The following is a 15,925-nucleotide window of genomic DNA, read 5'->3' on the forward strand; positions in this document are numbered from 1 at the left end:
TGCAACCGCCAGTGTTGCCTCTTCAAATCCATCTTCCTAATCTGTAGACTGTCCAATTCAGGGCAGATGAAAGTCTAAGCTCTGTTGTAAATGATAGCAAGCGACACAAAACTGCTTTAACAGAATTTTTTGCAATGAATGTTGCAAATCCAGATGGGCCATAGTATTTATATCCAGAATACTCAGAGTATTATATTTGGACAGCATCTACAAATACATGGACTAAGCGTGGAAATAGAAGAATATGCATTGGTAGGATGGCATTGGTAGCACTGTCTGAAGGTGAACGCTACTATCTGCGCCTTTTGCTTGCAAATGTTTGTGGGCCTAAGTCTTTTGAAGACCTTAGGACTGTTAATGGTTACATTCATGCAACTTATCAAGAAGCTGCTCTCAAACTTGGCCTTATAGCTGAAGATGATGCTGTGGACAAATGTATGTCAAAGGCTTCTTAAACTCATATGCTTAGGGCATTAAGGCGCCTATTTGCTACCATATTGATAGTCTATAATCCACATAATCCACTTGCTCTCTGGAATAAATTTTATTCACATCTTTCTGAAGATTTCGAAAGTAATTATTTACACCAGCATGGTAAAGTCTAACAGTTAACAGTTCGTGCTGTTGAGCAGTATTTAGAAGAGAAGAGAAAGAGTTTACATGAATTTGGGCTTGATGGTCTAATGTGTGAGACAGATGATGCAATCAGAAGGACTTAGGATATTGTTGATGCCCTAAATGCACCTATACCTGATATATATAAGGAAGCATGCTAAAAACTCAACTCTAAGCAGCAAGTAGCTTTTGATTCTATCATGGAAAATGTTACGACAGGATAACCAGGTGCTTTTTTTGTTGATGGGTCTGGGGGTACAGGTAAGACTTACCTAAACTATGCAATGCATGCAGCTACCAGGGCAATGAGTAAAATTGTTTTGCCTACTGCTTCATCGGGCATAGCAGCATCCAACATAATCACTAGCAAAATAGCGCACTCACAGTTTAAGATTCTAATTGATCATGCAGTTTCAGCCTCTTATTGTGTTCCAAAGTAGAGTAGCTTAGCTGTTTTACTAAAAGAAACATCTTTAATAATTTGGGATGAAGCTTCAATGGCAAAGAAAGAAAATATTGAAGTTGTCGATGTCCTTTTGTGTTATCAGTGTTCGCCGTCTTTACCTTTTGGTGGGAAGGTTATTGTTTTTGGAGGAGACTTTAGGCAAGTGCTTCCTGTTGTGCCTAGGAAATCACAGAATGAAGCTGTCGAAGCAAGTTTAGTATCTTTGACTCTTTGGAACCAGTTTCACATGTTCAGGCTCACTGACAATATGAGAGCAAGGACAGACGGTCAATTTGCTGATTTATTTTACTTGCCATAGGGAATGGTCAGATCCAGAATACACAAATTGTACAGATTCACTTGCCACGGCATACAATGATACCATTTGATGAATTTGAAGATGCTATCAATGGTCTTATTGATTTTGTTTTCCCATAAGTAAAAATGGCAAATTGCAATGAGAGCATGTTTATTGACCGAGCAATCTTGACTTCTCTCAACATTGTTGTAGATGACATAAACTATAGCCTAATTGATCAATTCCCTGGAAAATCTATTTGTTATAAAAGCTATGATTTATTGCTCGGTGATACAGGAAGTATTTATCCAACAGAGTTTTTAAATACCCTTTCTCTTGGTGGTATGAGTCCACATGAATTAGTGTTAAAGGAAAATTGTCATGTCATTATACTTAGGAATCTTGCTCCTACATCAAGTCTCTGCAATGGTACTCGTATGCTATGTAAGCATTTTTATCCTAATATAATTGAGTATGCCATAATAACTAGCCATCATGTAGGAGAGCATGTTTTCATTCCACAAATAGATCTACGGCCATCTGAAACACTTAATTATCCATTCAAGTTTCAGAGAAGACAGTTTCCTATTAAACTTAGTTTTTCTATGACCATCAATAAGGCTCAAGGACAGACTCTGATGTCACGGGTTTGGCTCTATCTAAACAGTCCTTGTTTCTCACATGGGCAGCTTTTTGTTGGCCTATCCATGGCTCAAACATCGTTTTATCTAAGCCAATGACAGATCAAGTTTCAACAACGACAGTCAGAAGTATCGTAGCATTCAGTATTCATTAAAAGGCAGGCATTATTTATAGTCTACCTACATACAGGCATATTCTTCACTCAACTCTTCTTTTACACCTGCTTTTAACATGTTGGTTAGTATTAGAATTTTGAAACTAAATAACTATATACATTTTCTTTGTAGGTTCAGAATGTTGTGCAGATATCAAGGTATAAAATAGTTTGGTTATTTTGAAGGACTTGTAATTGCTAATAAAAATTCAAGAAAGTCTCTACTAAATAGACCTTGTCTACCCTAGTAATCATTTATTTATGAACACTACTACTATTAATAGCCTGAACTGTGATATTTTCTCACTTAGTTTAATATATGTATTAAATTGTATTATTTGCAGATAGCTAGGTATATTCCTTTGCACCTATATCTTTCTTGGGGAAAATGTCTCACAAAGACTATCAATATGGATCTGGACAAAGGTGGTGAATATCAAGGCATCATCATGCAGAAGATTATATATTGAACTTATGCTTAATAGGCAGCATCAATTCGCGACACAGGGCATTTTGGTTCCATACAAAATAGACCGTCGTTTTATATAACAAGAGCACTTCCAACTGCTACTTTAAAATAATAGTCGATTTGATGGTATTTTATTATGAAATAACCTATTTGTAACATAATATATCCTCTGGACTAAGAGATAATATATTAATAGCAATCAGCTTTTGGTACAAGAACTGATGTATATCCTTTCTAAAAAAAACTTTCCATTGTAAAACAACAGAAGAGTATTGTTTCAATTATTCAGTTTTATTATATTATTACATCCAATGACAATATACTAATTGCTACAAACATATATTCAACAAAAATTGCACACAATATGCTATTAAAATATTTATATGTACATGAAAATGCACTAATTAATTTCAATTAGCTATTGATTAGAATTTCATTATATTTCATAAATCAACATAAACAAAAGTTGTAAACAATACAAAAGGTATTGTGGTTACATATATGGAATACATGTATTTCAAAAGTTACAAAAGTTGTATTCCAGATAAAAGAGATGCTATTATATATTCTAAAGATGGATTAAAATGCAGACATATTCGAAACAAACCCTCCACCGTGTACAAAATTAATATCAGGCATAATTACCCCCATATATTTGCATCATAAATTCTCTCCAAATCATTGATAGAATGCTTATCATTGTTAGAATCGTATTCTGATTCTTCAGAGAATTTAATTGGAGAATCGGGTTCATACCATTGCTTAATTCTCCTAGCCTTTTCTTTCCTTTCCTTTAAAATTGCCTCTTCCTTTGCCTTCTGCTTTCTCTTTCTTTTATCCTCCTTCCTTTCTCTCTTTCTGCCATCTTCTCCTTCAGCTCTTCCTCTCTTAGTATTTCATCAAGCCTAGCCTTCTTATTCATAAGTTCATCCAACTTTCCTGCATTCCGTTCCTCACTTGTTTAAGATATAACATATACCATTCACACTTTGCCAACAACTTCTTCCCTGTCTTATCATCCATGGTTTCTCGCACTCTCTTCCTGATATCTTTGCAATTCTAAAATCTTTTAATACCCATCCCTTGTGATGCATATAAAGAACTAATCGAATTAAATGCATGCAGAATTTTACTATCTCCCTTAATTTCCGATTACCTTTGCAAATTTCCTTGCCATTAGAGGAAGAAGCTTCTGCATTATTTGTCATTGAATAGTGTTTAGAAGAAGAGAGAAAATAGTATAAAGCTGAAAATTCTAGGGTTTATAGCTAATGATGATATATATGGAGAAGTGTGAAGAAATGCAGGGAAGCTAGATTTTATATAAGTATAATTGGAAGACAACTCTTCATATTCTACGAAGATATCATGCATATTGGTGTTTAAATTATAGGCTGTGCAATAGTCACGACAATTACATGCAAAATTAAATTAGAATATACAAAGATTACGTATGGATTATTTTTATACGATCAATTAGTTTAGAAAAAATTTGTATTCTTCACATTTATAATACACTACAAACATTTTATTTTCATTTCGCATAAACACAGTATTAAAACTTATTGATATTTTGGTGAGACCATATATTTCTTTACAAAAATAATTTTATTTTTAAAAGTAACTTGCTTTTAAATAAATACGTGCATTTACATTTAATATGTATCAATCTAATATGTGGTCGAGTATGCAGTACTATTGTGGGAAGGGAAAAAAAAGAGCACATGAATACAAGTATGATCGACTCGATTAAAGTAATTTGATATGGGTCTATATGTTATTATATGGTGCACTTGATTGATTAAAATTGATTCTCACCCATTTAATTATATAGAATGTTATAAGTACAAATCTATCACAATATTCATGCATAAATAATACAAACAAACAAGTATCCTTAAAGTTTTCTAAAATTGTAGAAGTAATATACTCACTTTGCATTAAATGCTTGTAGTACACAATCTTACCTATTTTTTGATTCCTTCACATAAAAGATAATAGCCTTATATGTACCATGAATGTCAAGGCATTTAAAATTTGAAATATATTATAATTCAAGGTTACAATTTTGAATTTTAACTATCTAAGAGTACTATTTGATATATTATAACATCTAATATATTAATTATTTCAATAGAAATTAAACATTAAAATTTAATTACCAAATTAAATTTAAAATTTCAGAGCTTTAAAAAAAATTACACACTATAAATTATATTAATAAAAGAAGGAACATCCCATTGCAAATCATTAAAAAAATAATTATAATAATACAAATACTAATACTAATTTATATCAAAATCATGTTCTTTACCTTTACTAAATTAATTACATTGTTATTGGTCCATGTTCGTTTTAAAATCTCTCTCTCTCTCTGCTAATTATTTGAACGAGATGCAAAACTTATAGGCTACACAATAGTTGTGCCAATTGTAATTTAAATTGCTTTAGAATATATTTAGATTACCTAGTCAAGAAATAAATCTTTTCTTGTGCAATAATAATATTTCAAAAATTTTCAAACACAAGTGTGTAGGCAGTGACTTCATTTGTCAAAAGAACTATTACACTCTTGTCTCTTAGTGTTTGATGAATATAATTGGACACCTTGCTTCAGCTTATAAATAGCCTTTTGATCATGAGCTAACATTTCTAGCACTAACATTAAACACTCTCACAGAAGGTGCCATCTGAGTATTGCTACTCTTGCTAAGGTAAATACATTCTTCCCTGCAAAAATATTAAAGTTACTTGTTCTCAGTCCATTATTCTTATTTTGTATTCATTATAGTTACCATTAATAGCAAGCAAATCATTCCCTCTTAAAAGAAGTAAGGAAAAATCTGTAACAAGAAGCTATTGCATTCAATGTAAACTTATTCTGTTACCTGCTATTAATGAAAAAAACATTCTGCATGAACTCTTCTGTTAGCTTCCATTAATGACAAAACATTATATACACCTTATACCATGCATCTTACATAAAATGCATACTTGCATTAAATTTCCAGGTCAAAAATATTTTGGTTTGTTTCTTTTTATGATAATGAAGCAAAAACAATTAGTACATTTCTATGCAAAACTAAGTAATTTTTAAGTATGATATATTGAAGTTTTACAAAATTAACCTCACCAACTACATGCCTGTGATTATTAGCCTAATTTAGTGTAATTTCCAGTAAGAAATTAGCCTAAAGAATACAAGGATAGGTTCTTGTGTTAAACAAATCATGCGATGATCAGAATATATAATACAGTATGGATTCAGACTCATGGGCCATTCATTATAATTATTAAATATATATAGTAAATTTCTATGAATTTTAGAAAGATAAGCTTTTTTTTTTTTCTTAATGTAAAAAAGTATACTGTATCAGTTACATGACAATAATCAGCTTGATTATATACTCAACTTATGTATCCTTTCATGCCTAGGAAAACAACATGAAACCAGAAAAAGGTTCATCGTCTAATCAAGCTTTCTTAAAAGATCTTAAGCCTACTTCAAGGAACTACAAAGTTAAGGTCCAAGTAATTGAAAAATCCCGGGTTCTTATTTCTCCACAGAAAAAAAACTAAATCCAGATACGTAGTTTAATTACACTTCGTTTGCCTCGCGCCAGCCCCGGTCTTGAAAAGCCGGGTGGAGCTACAAATAGGAGGGTTTAAAAAATAAAGGATTTCTAACCATCTTATTTTTTTTTCTTAGGGTCATATTCTATGGTTACGATTCTACCATATATGTCTTTTTCATTCCGTCGAAAATCGTATATATATAGTACATGTTATAAAAGAAATAATTATACAACACATGATTCTCACTAATTTAGTTGAATATTATTTTGCTATTATCTTTTCTAGGGCACCAATATGAAAGGGCGGAACTCTGTTTGAGAATCAAATCTAAGAGTATGGACACGTTTTCCAGAAAGACAATGTTTATCAAATTTCTAATGCACCATTAGAACCAGTAAACTCAAAATATAAAGAACATGATGGTGAGTTCTCACTTAGATTTGGTGGACGGACAATAGTGCAACCTATTGCCACTGAGACAGTCTCAAACAAAGTGCACTATGTGCCTCTTGCCTCAATCTCATATGACAATGACCCCGATGATCGCTATGGTATTCTATACACTAATCACTCTTGAATTTCTACAATTTTAAAAATTGTTTTAGTAACTAGGTTATTGCACATCATAAACACAGTTATCCTAGGTTTGGTGCTCTTTATCAGTGACATAAGAACAATAATAAGTGAGCAGGGCATTGAACATCCTTTTCGAGACATAAGTGTGATAAATCACAGGTCAGTACATGTTTTGTAATAATAACTCCAATTTATAACATCACATGAATTAATCAATACTAAATTTTTTCATGTTACAATGCTTTATTTAAATTTGCAGCACTACCCAGCCAATGACTATTTCTATATGAGATGATCTCACAGAGAATAAAGATCCTAAGCTACTTGCATGGGAGACTGAACCAGTTATAGTTGGTTTCTTAGGGTTAAAAGTGGCAACAAATAAAGGTATATCTAATTATACCCTTCTATGTGCTTACATTGAACACCAATATAACTTTAAAATGATACAGTATTCACTCTCTCAAGCAGTCTCTCCACAACCTTTGACACCAACCCTACTGGAGAAGAATTCATAGCTTTTCGTGACTGGTAAACTATAGTTCACTATACACAAATATATTTAAATTGGCCATACAATATTACTAATATTGTGTTACATGACAATGTTTTCAAGGGTGATGGAAAAAAATCTGAGCTTGCAAGCAAGATAACACAATTGCTAGATACCAAGAATCCAATTGCAGAGAAAAGCATCCTAACAATTGACAAATTCTAAATAAAAAGGTTATAAACTATACTCTACTTTTTTCTTTTGCATTAGTGGTTTAAATCTACTTTCAGAATGATTCAAATATTTTATTATGCAACACTGAACACAACAATTATGCATGAATAATCATTTAACTTCTTGTATATTATTAGCTTACCCAAACAATTCAACAAGAGATACCTTGGATCAAGGTCAAAATCCCTGAGCCAGACCAAACTAGTCTGATTGTGTATGAGGGTTGTAACAAATGTGGCAAAAGAGTTGATCTACCACTGAATTCATCTATGACTTGTCCAAAGTGCTTCAACTAGAGTGCATAAGTGTTCCAAGGTAAATGAACCTATTTATATGCTATAAACTATTTGATTACTGAGTTTATTTAAAAAAAAAAAAAAAAAAAAAAAAAAAGCTTATAATGTATCAAAACTTCTCTACTAAAATACCAGGGCTACATTCAAGTTTGATGTAGTGGACGACACTGGGATACTAAGTCTAACAGCTTTTGCAGAAGACTGTGAAAAATTATTTAAGCTAATAATAATAGAAATATTTGAGCAGATAAATACAGTAAGCGATGACTTACCCATTCTATTATTTCTACTAATTTTAATAATTGAGTACTTACCATTGCATATTATCAAATGCATGGAACACTTGATTTTGGCTCAATTGGTCGGACCTCAGATCCAATGACTTTTATGTTGCAGTTGGACCATCATACATATTGAAAAAGAAAGGTTTCTGTCATGGGTTCTCAAAGATGTCAGCTGGATTTAAGTATCCACCAATATCTTAAGCTTCTGCTTTTGTCCAACGCAACAAATTTCATGGCAAACATCGGGCCTTTTGAGTAGTTTGTGTATAACAATAGCCTGATTGGAAATGAAACCTGTCTATATTCAACAAAAGCAGGCTAATCTAAGTTCCTTATGCAATGTAGCATTTACTATCTTAATCATGATGCAAGATGAAGACCATTACCTATTTCAATAATATTGATGGAGTTGGCTACAAGCATACAACTTTTGCTTTGCTAAAGATATCTATCCTTAGATAATTGTAAGGAATTTAACAATCTTTTGCTGTAAGATAACTTCCTTGTGTGTAAACCAAGTATCTAGAACCAATTCTATAGTCTTTTGCAATATAAAAACCTTTATGTAATTTAACCTTAATGCTTTCCCTTCTAGCTATAAAAAAAGCAATCAACTGTTTCCTTACATGCATTATTACTGTGAAATAAACCTATTAAAGCTTACGTGATCTATTACATGTTAACTAAAGGTCACTAATCATTGAAGAAAAGAAGACATTTAAAATTTATTAACTCATCTATCACTACATACATTTTCCTTTTCTTTTTTAACAAAAATTAAAAGAACATAGAAAATTTAACAATTTCGATAAATATTAGACACTAAAAAATTTACTAATAATCAACTAAGACTATACTTTGGTCAACTTTATATGTATTATTTGCTAATTATCTGATTAACAACATATCATTTCCATTCTCAATTGAACTCAAGCTTTCAATTTGGAATAATTATCCTTGAAAAATAGAACTGTGATTTTACAAACAACTCCAACAAAAAACAACAATCCCTATTAAAAAAATTCCCACTTAAGAGCCAAACCAAAAAAAAAATGCCACAACACATTAACATAATTTTATATAATCATGTTTAACTATTAATTATTAGTACAGATATAATCAGAGTAAAGTACATCAAATCACTTCAATTATAATAACAACTTTCTATCTATCAGCAGAATCAGACTTTATTTTCTACAAATTAAATCTGCCAATTTTCCTAAAGCCAAACACTAACTTCAACAACATTAATTGCAACTTTACAGTATAATACAATCCTTGCAACAACTGCTACTTCATAAACTCAATGAAACTAATATCTTCAGTGTCATTTTCTCCACCTAGATAAAACCATGAGCACCTGCATTGCCAACATACTTTAGGATAAAAAAAAAGAAGTAAAAAAAAAAAGGGAATAAATGGGATCTTCCCCCTCAGCTTATAAAAGAGCTCTACCAGCATCCATTTTCATTCATCACTACCATCCACACCATAACTATATAGAACCTTTCTATACCCATGTCCACCCAAAAAAAATAAAATAAAATAAAATAAAAGAAGCATTTATAGACTGGCTACGTTGCACTTCAGCCTACGAGTTTTGTATGGATTTTAAGATAACTCTCTTAAAGTCCATACAAATACATAGGCTAAAAACAACAGCCTCACTGCCATGCAAATGCAATATTTAAACATCAGAAAAAAAAAACTTTATTATCAAGGTTTGTATTGCCTTTATATTTCATCATTAAATTAGAGAATTTTCAACAACATCAAACAAATAAATGGAAATATACTTTAGTCCAGGAAAATTACTTCCATTCAATAGACTAACAACTACTTTTAACAGAATATGCACAACATTTGAAATAAAATATTATGGAATTTTCACACTGCATGTTGCACTCGTATACTACCATATTATAGCAACCAATTTTTCACACAACATGTTGCACTCCTATACTACCATATTATAGCAACCAATTTTTCACACGGCATGTATCACTCCTATACTATGGTAACATTTAACTTTAATATGCATAAATAGATCACCATAATATTTTCTTGCCCGAAGTAGAAAAGCACCGAGAACATTCCAATAGAGAACTTCACAACGCTGTGTTATAAAGGAGAAAGTAATTAACGCCAATTTCATATAGAAATGTTTTACTACCTAAAAAAAAAATGTGAAATAGGGGAAGAAGAATGGAAAAGAGGATAATAAAAAGGAATAAAAATTATTGCTCACCAATTCAAATCAAATTTTACGCTTAATTTCAATCAAAAAAAATAAAAAACTAAAAAAAAACACTTTCTAGAGTTTTGCCAACCTTGTGAATAGTGAAATTCATTGTCTCAAAAAAAGAAACTTGTTGAAGCAACTATATAAAAAAAACCCATTTTCAATTAGAACTCCACAAACTCCACTTGTAGAGCCAAACAAGTGAAGTTGTCAAACATAGAACCCAATTATAATATCACAGCCACCACCTTAAAATCATGAAAGTTGGATAAAAAAAATGGGGCTCCGATTTGACAGGAAACTGCGAATTTTGTATGAACTTTACGTAATGTTACACCACAAGAGTTGTAAGTGCAAAAGAAATGACAAAGAAAAACATTTTTTTTTACAGCGAATACAATGAAACAAGCCTAGCTCAAGAAACATTCACAAGAACTTAGCTATAGAATTTCAGATAGAAAAGGTAAAGAAAGGTTTTTTTTTTTCTCTTTTTTGATCTCTGTAATATGCCCCTATAGGTAACTTCTTTTTATAAAGAGTGTCATAACAATTAATATACTTCAATTATCATTATCTTAGCTTCATTCATAATTGCATATTATAATTTCTTCATTCATTCGACCAAATTCGTCTACATACATGCATAACCAGTTGACTACTTAAATAAATCTATAACAAAAGACAGAACATTGATATAGAAAATTATAATTGCTTTGACATGTTCTCTCTAAATTTGTTTACACTAATTAATGCATATATTCATAAAAGTAAAACTATGTAATTCAGTGGTTAATCAACTTTAATTCAGTGGTAGATCAACTCAATTAGATCAACTCTATTAGTTGTTATGCTTAATTCATTTGTACTTCCTATATTAGAAATTCACTTAATTTAGCCCACACAAAATAGACTAACTTTAACCACCTTATACCTTTGTTTTAAAATAATATTACACCCTAAATATTGTAATTTATTATCAATTCAGAAACTACAGCAAACATAGGCAACTTTCAAAGCAACATTATGTTAACTTTAACCAGACCACACTTTACCTAGAGATAAACTTACGCATGCTCTGTAATTCTACTTAAAAAGCCCATAGATTCCAGAGATAGAATCCCTGAACAAACTACAAAAGCATAGCTCACTAAATTTTCCACATGTTAAAAAATCTGACCAGAATAAAAACCAATAATAAAAAAACAACGTATCAATAAAGCAAATACATATTGAAATGACTACATAAGCAACACAGCTATACTAATATGCAAGCAAACAAAAACTTTACATTGTTTAAGATTCTCACCAGATCTCTGCACTCTGAACTATTGTAACCCTACAAATAAACTTGTATACATATACAGTATTATAGATTAATTACTCAGTTACCAGACCAGCAACATAAAAACACAATGCAATTAAAGGTAAGCACTATTAGACCAACTAATACTTTATCAAAAAAAGAGCAGCTACTTAATAAAAACAAATATACCCTCTGTAATTTCAAATAGTACTACTTAATAAAAAAAAATAAAAAAATAAAAAAAACACTTCAAGTTAAACCAGAAAACATATCAGGACCTCTGATTAATTATTACCTTAAAAAAAGAGTGAAGAATAAAAAAAAGATTATGTTCTACCATATAAAAATGTTTTTAAGCAGCCAAAAAATTACTACCTTACAAAGAACATTTAATTCCAGCGCAAATTATCAACAATATAATTAGCATACATAACAAAGTGAGTATCACAATAAGTATCAAATTTCATAAACTTTGGATTTTGCAAGGGTCATTACTCCAATACATACATATACCAAGCTCATCGTTCATAAAGAACGCTTAATTAGCAAAGTCTACAGTCAACATGCATTTATACAAATTGATAGAAGAAATAAAAACTACAGCCTTTACAAACAATATACAACATAAAAGTTGGACAAACACTAAAAGCCAAATGACTAGCAAAATTACAAAAGCACCATGCTTATACATCAGAATTAATTTATCAGTTAATCAATTAAAGACAGACAAACATATCCAAATGTCACAGAGTATCAAAAAATCAGTAAAAATTCTATACCACCATCAAATATAGTCATTAAACAAAAATCTATACCACCATCAAATACAACCATTAAAATATACCACCATACTTATACCACCATCAAATACAAAATAATTTCCTTATTTACAAATTAAAAATTGTAGTCATAATCTTACTATAAAGACACCACTTTATATTTAACCTATGCACCTACACATTACCAAAGACAAAAAACAAATTCTCTAAACGAAATACAAACACATACATATCTCCTTCTCATTACCAAACTTTAAACATGTTTCCAAAATCAAGTCAAGAAATCAATACCTCTAACCTCCTTCTTATCAACTAATGAACATAATCTGCTTATATCAAAATTTCATTACCTATAGCAAATACCTCTACAATCAGTAGCAAAGTTAATGCTAATACATGGAATTAGTAGCAAATTTTTTGCTCTATTCCTAATATGAATACTTTAATACAAATATGTGGCCACCAGTTAAATTCACTTTGTGAGCAACATATTTGTGTTAAAGTTTCAGGATAGTTATTTAGGTGCATTGTCAATCAAAATTGCAATATAATTGTTAACAATCTATATACTATACTTAAACAGGGTACACTAGCTCCATGGCTGCCACGTGACCTTGTCTTAGTTTTTTTTATTTTTTTTTAAATAATTAAAAATCATACTAATAAACAGTTTATGCGTAATTGTGTTTATGATGGTAAGATTGATCAACAAATACTATTACTCATATTATATTCTTATATAGTTTAGCAAAGTATATGTAAAGAATATTCTTCTTTACTAAAACAATAAGTTTACTATACGCCCACTTTGGACATAACACCAAAGTATTTATCTTATATTCTTATATAGTTTTATGTTTAAATTTCTTAACAAAATTGATCATCAAATAATATTGTCATGTTGGGTAGAATACTGCTCATGCGTATGTCCAAAAGAGTCATAGCATGGTACCCATGCTCATATCTACTCAATATATAAATATTTGATCTTATAAAGAAAATCACTAAAATATCTTTTAAGAGAATATATATTTTCTCTTACTAATAAGCTAAGAATACATATATATCTTGTAAGTATAATATATATTTTCTGAAGGTATAATTACAAAATTTACCATGTATGACGTTTAACATAATTAATGTTTAAATACCATTATATATACGCACATAATTTACAATACGTAGTATTTGTGTTTAATATCTATATTAACAATGACATTCACTATGATAAGAGATATTACCCCACTAAAAGGGAGTTGGAAAATTAGGGTCCGGATTGTGAGACTCTGGCGTAAACCCGATTGTTGACAATCTATATACTATACTAAAACAGGATACACTAGCTACATGGCTGCCACGTGTCCCTGTCTTAGTTTTTTTTATTTCTTTTTTTTAAAATAATTAAAAGTCATACTAATAGACAGTTTATGCGTAATTGTGTTTATTATGGTATGATTGATCATCAAATACTATTATTCATATTATATTCTTATATAGTTGGAAAATTGTAAAGTAATAATCCCACCTTTAATCGGTCTTCCACAAACAATCCCACCTTTTGAAATTTCGGAAACAATCCCACCTTTGATAGGGATCTTCCACTAACAAACCTTGACCGGTTGGATTGTTTTGCTAACCGGTTTTATTAGGTTACAAGACACGTGTTGACTATTGATTGGTTTATTCTATTTTTTAAAAATTAAAAAAAAAAAAAAAAAAACCAGCCACCTAACGACCCTAGTAACTACCAGCCACCTGTAACACCATTAAGGACTAGATTAGCCTCTTCGGCTAACTTCCTCAGCCTCATAGTCAGTCTCTCTCTTACTCTTCCTCCAACAAATTTCACCACGACTCTCTCGCCACTCATCAACTTGCGCCCACTCGAAGGTGGGGTCTCTATGAAAATCCAACCTTCGAGCAAGTTCCCAACCATCATCCCAACGAAGATCGGGAATCCTGATGTTCGCAATCATATGTTCGCGAACAAGGGGGTGGTGATCTTTGACAAGGGCCTCCGGTTGAGCGCCCTTGATGTATGCAGCCTGTCGAGCCTACTTCGTTGCCATCTGAGTTCTCTTCTCAGATTCCCTAAGCTTTTGTTCAAGTTCTGCTACCCTTGACTTAGCAGTCTCGGCACGGTCGAGCTGTTGCTGAGCCGTATCAGTAGCCTCTGCGCCGAGCTTTTTGACACGTTCATAGAAGTGAGGAGTTGAGGAGGTGGTGGACTGGTGGTAATTTTGGTGGCAGTTCATAGAAGGAACTCAAGGAAGGTGGAAGAAGATGAATTTAAAAAAAATAAAAAAAAGTTTGACCGGTTTAACCGGTTATAGGTCATAGGGATCGTTTATGGAAGATCCATGTTAAAGGTGGGATTATTTCTGGAATTTCAAAAGGTGGGATTGTTTATGGAATACCGACTAAAGGTGGGATTATTAGTTTACATTTTTCCTATATAGTTTAGCAAAGTATATGTAAAGAATATTCTTCTTTACTAAAACAATAAATTTACTATCCGCCCGCTTTGGACATAACATCAAAGTATTTATCTTATATTCTTATATAGTTTTGTGTTTAAATTTCTTAACAAAATTGATCATCAAATAATATTGTCATGTTGGGTAGAATATTGCTCATGCGTATGTCCAAAAGAGTCATAGCATAACACCCATGCTAACATCTACTCAATATATAAATATTTGATCTTATAAAGAAAATCACTAAAATATCTTTTAAGGGAAAATACATTTTCTCTTATTAATAAGCTAAGAATACATATATATCTTGTAAGTATAGTATATATTTTATGAAGATATAATTAAAAAATTTACCATGTATGACGTTTAACATAATTAATGTTTAAATACCATTATATATATGCACATAATTTACAATACGTAGTATTTGTGTTTAATATCTATATTAACAATGGCATTCACTATGATAAAAGATTTTACCCCATTAAAAGAGAGTTGGAAAATTAGGGTCCAGATTGTGAGACTCTAGCGTAAACCCGATTACTACAAGCCAAACATAACTAAATCAATTGAGTTAGTTTTGGTTGATGAAAAGGTAAATTCATGTAGTAAAGTTTTATATTGATTTTATCTTAGCATCAACAACTTCTACATACTTATGTGTATTAATTTTATATTATAGGGTGACAAAATTCAAGCCAATATCAAGAAGTCTCTCATAAAGCAATTTGAAAGTCTTGTGAAAGAGGATTTCACATATGTTATTTCTAACTTTGGAGTGGTAGACAATGTTGGTAATATTAGAGTTACTAACCATACCTATAAGATTGATTTTTTTTTTATAGGACTTCATTTAAAGATTGTGAAGATTCACGACTCTCGCTACATGGACTTGATTTAGTTCCTTTTGAAAAATTTCTTCAAAAAGAAGTTAATGAAATGCTTTGCATAGGTAAGATAAATATCATTACAATAGACTAATAATTTTTGTAAGAATATTATTAATTTGGTATACTAATACATATATTTTTTTTAACATCTA

At 31.0% G+C, this 15,925-nt stretch overlaps 1 protein-coding gene across 1 annotated transcript; it reads left to right on the forward strand.

The window, feature by feature from the left end:
- The first annotated feature begins 1,504 nt into the window (after nt 1–1,504).
- On the forward strand, nt 1,505–2,098 carry LOC110739317. The gene has a single exon (XM_021919784.1). The coding sequence runs from the start codon at nt 1,505–1,507 to the stop codon at nt 2,096–2,098; it is 594 nt and encodes a 197-aa protein (XP_021775476.1).
- Nucleotides 2,099–15,925: the final 13,827 nt, after the last annotated feature.

This window comes from Chenopodium quinoa, unplaced genomic scaffold (genome assembly GCF_001683475.1).
Source record: "Chenopodium quinoa cultivar QQ74 unplaced genomic scaffold, ASM168347v1, whole genome shotgun sequence".
Lineage (NCBI taxonomy): Eukaryota > Viridiplantae > Streptophyta > Magnoliopsida > Caryophyllales > Amaranthaceae > Chenopodium > Chenopodium quinoa.

What these genes read in the sequence shown, in the direction of transcription:
- LOC110739317 (XM_021919784.1), top strand. Translation starts at nt 1,505, where the DNA reads ATGGCAAATTGCAATGAGAGCATGTTTATTGACCGAGCAATCTTGACT.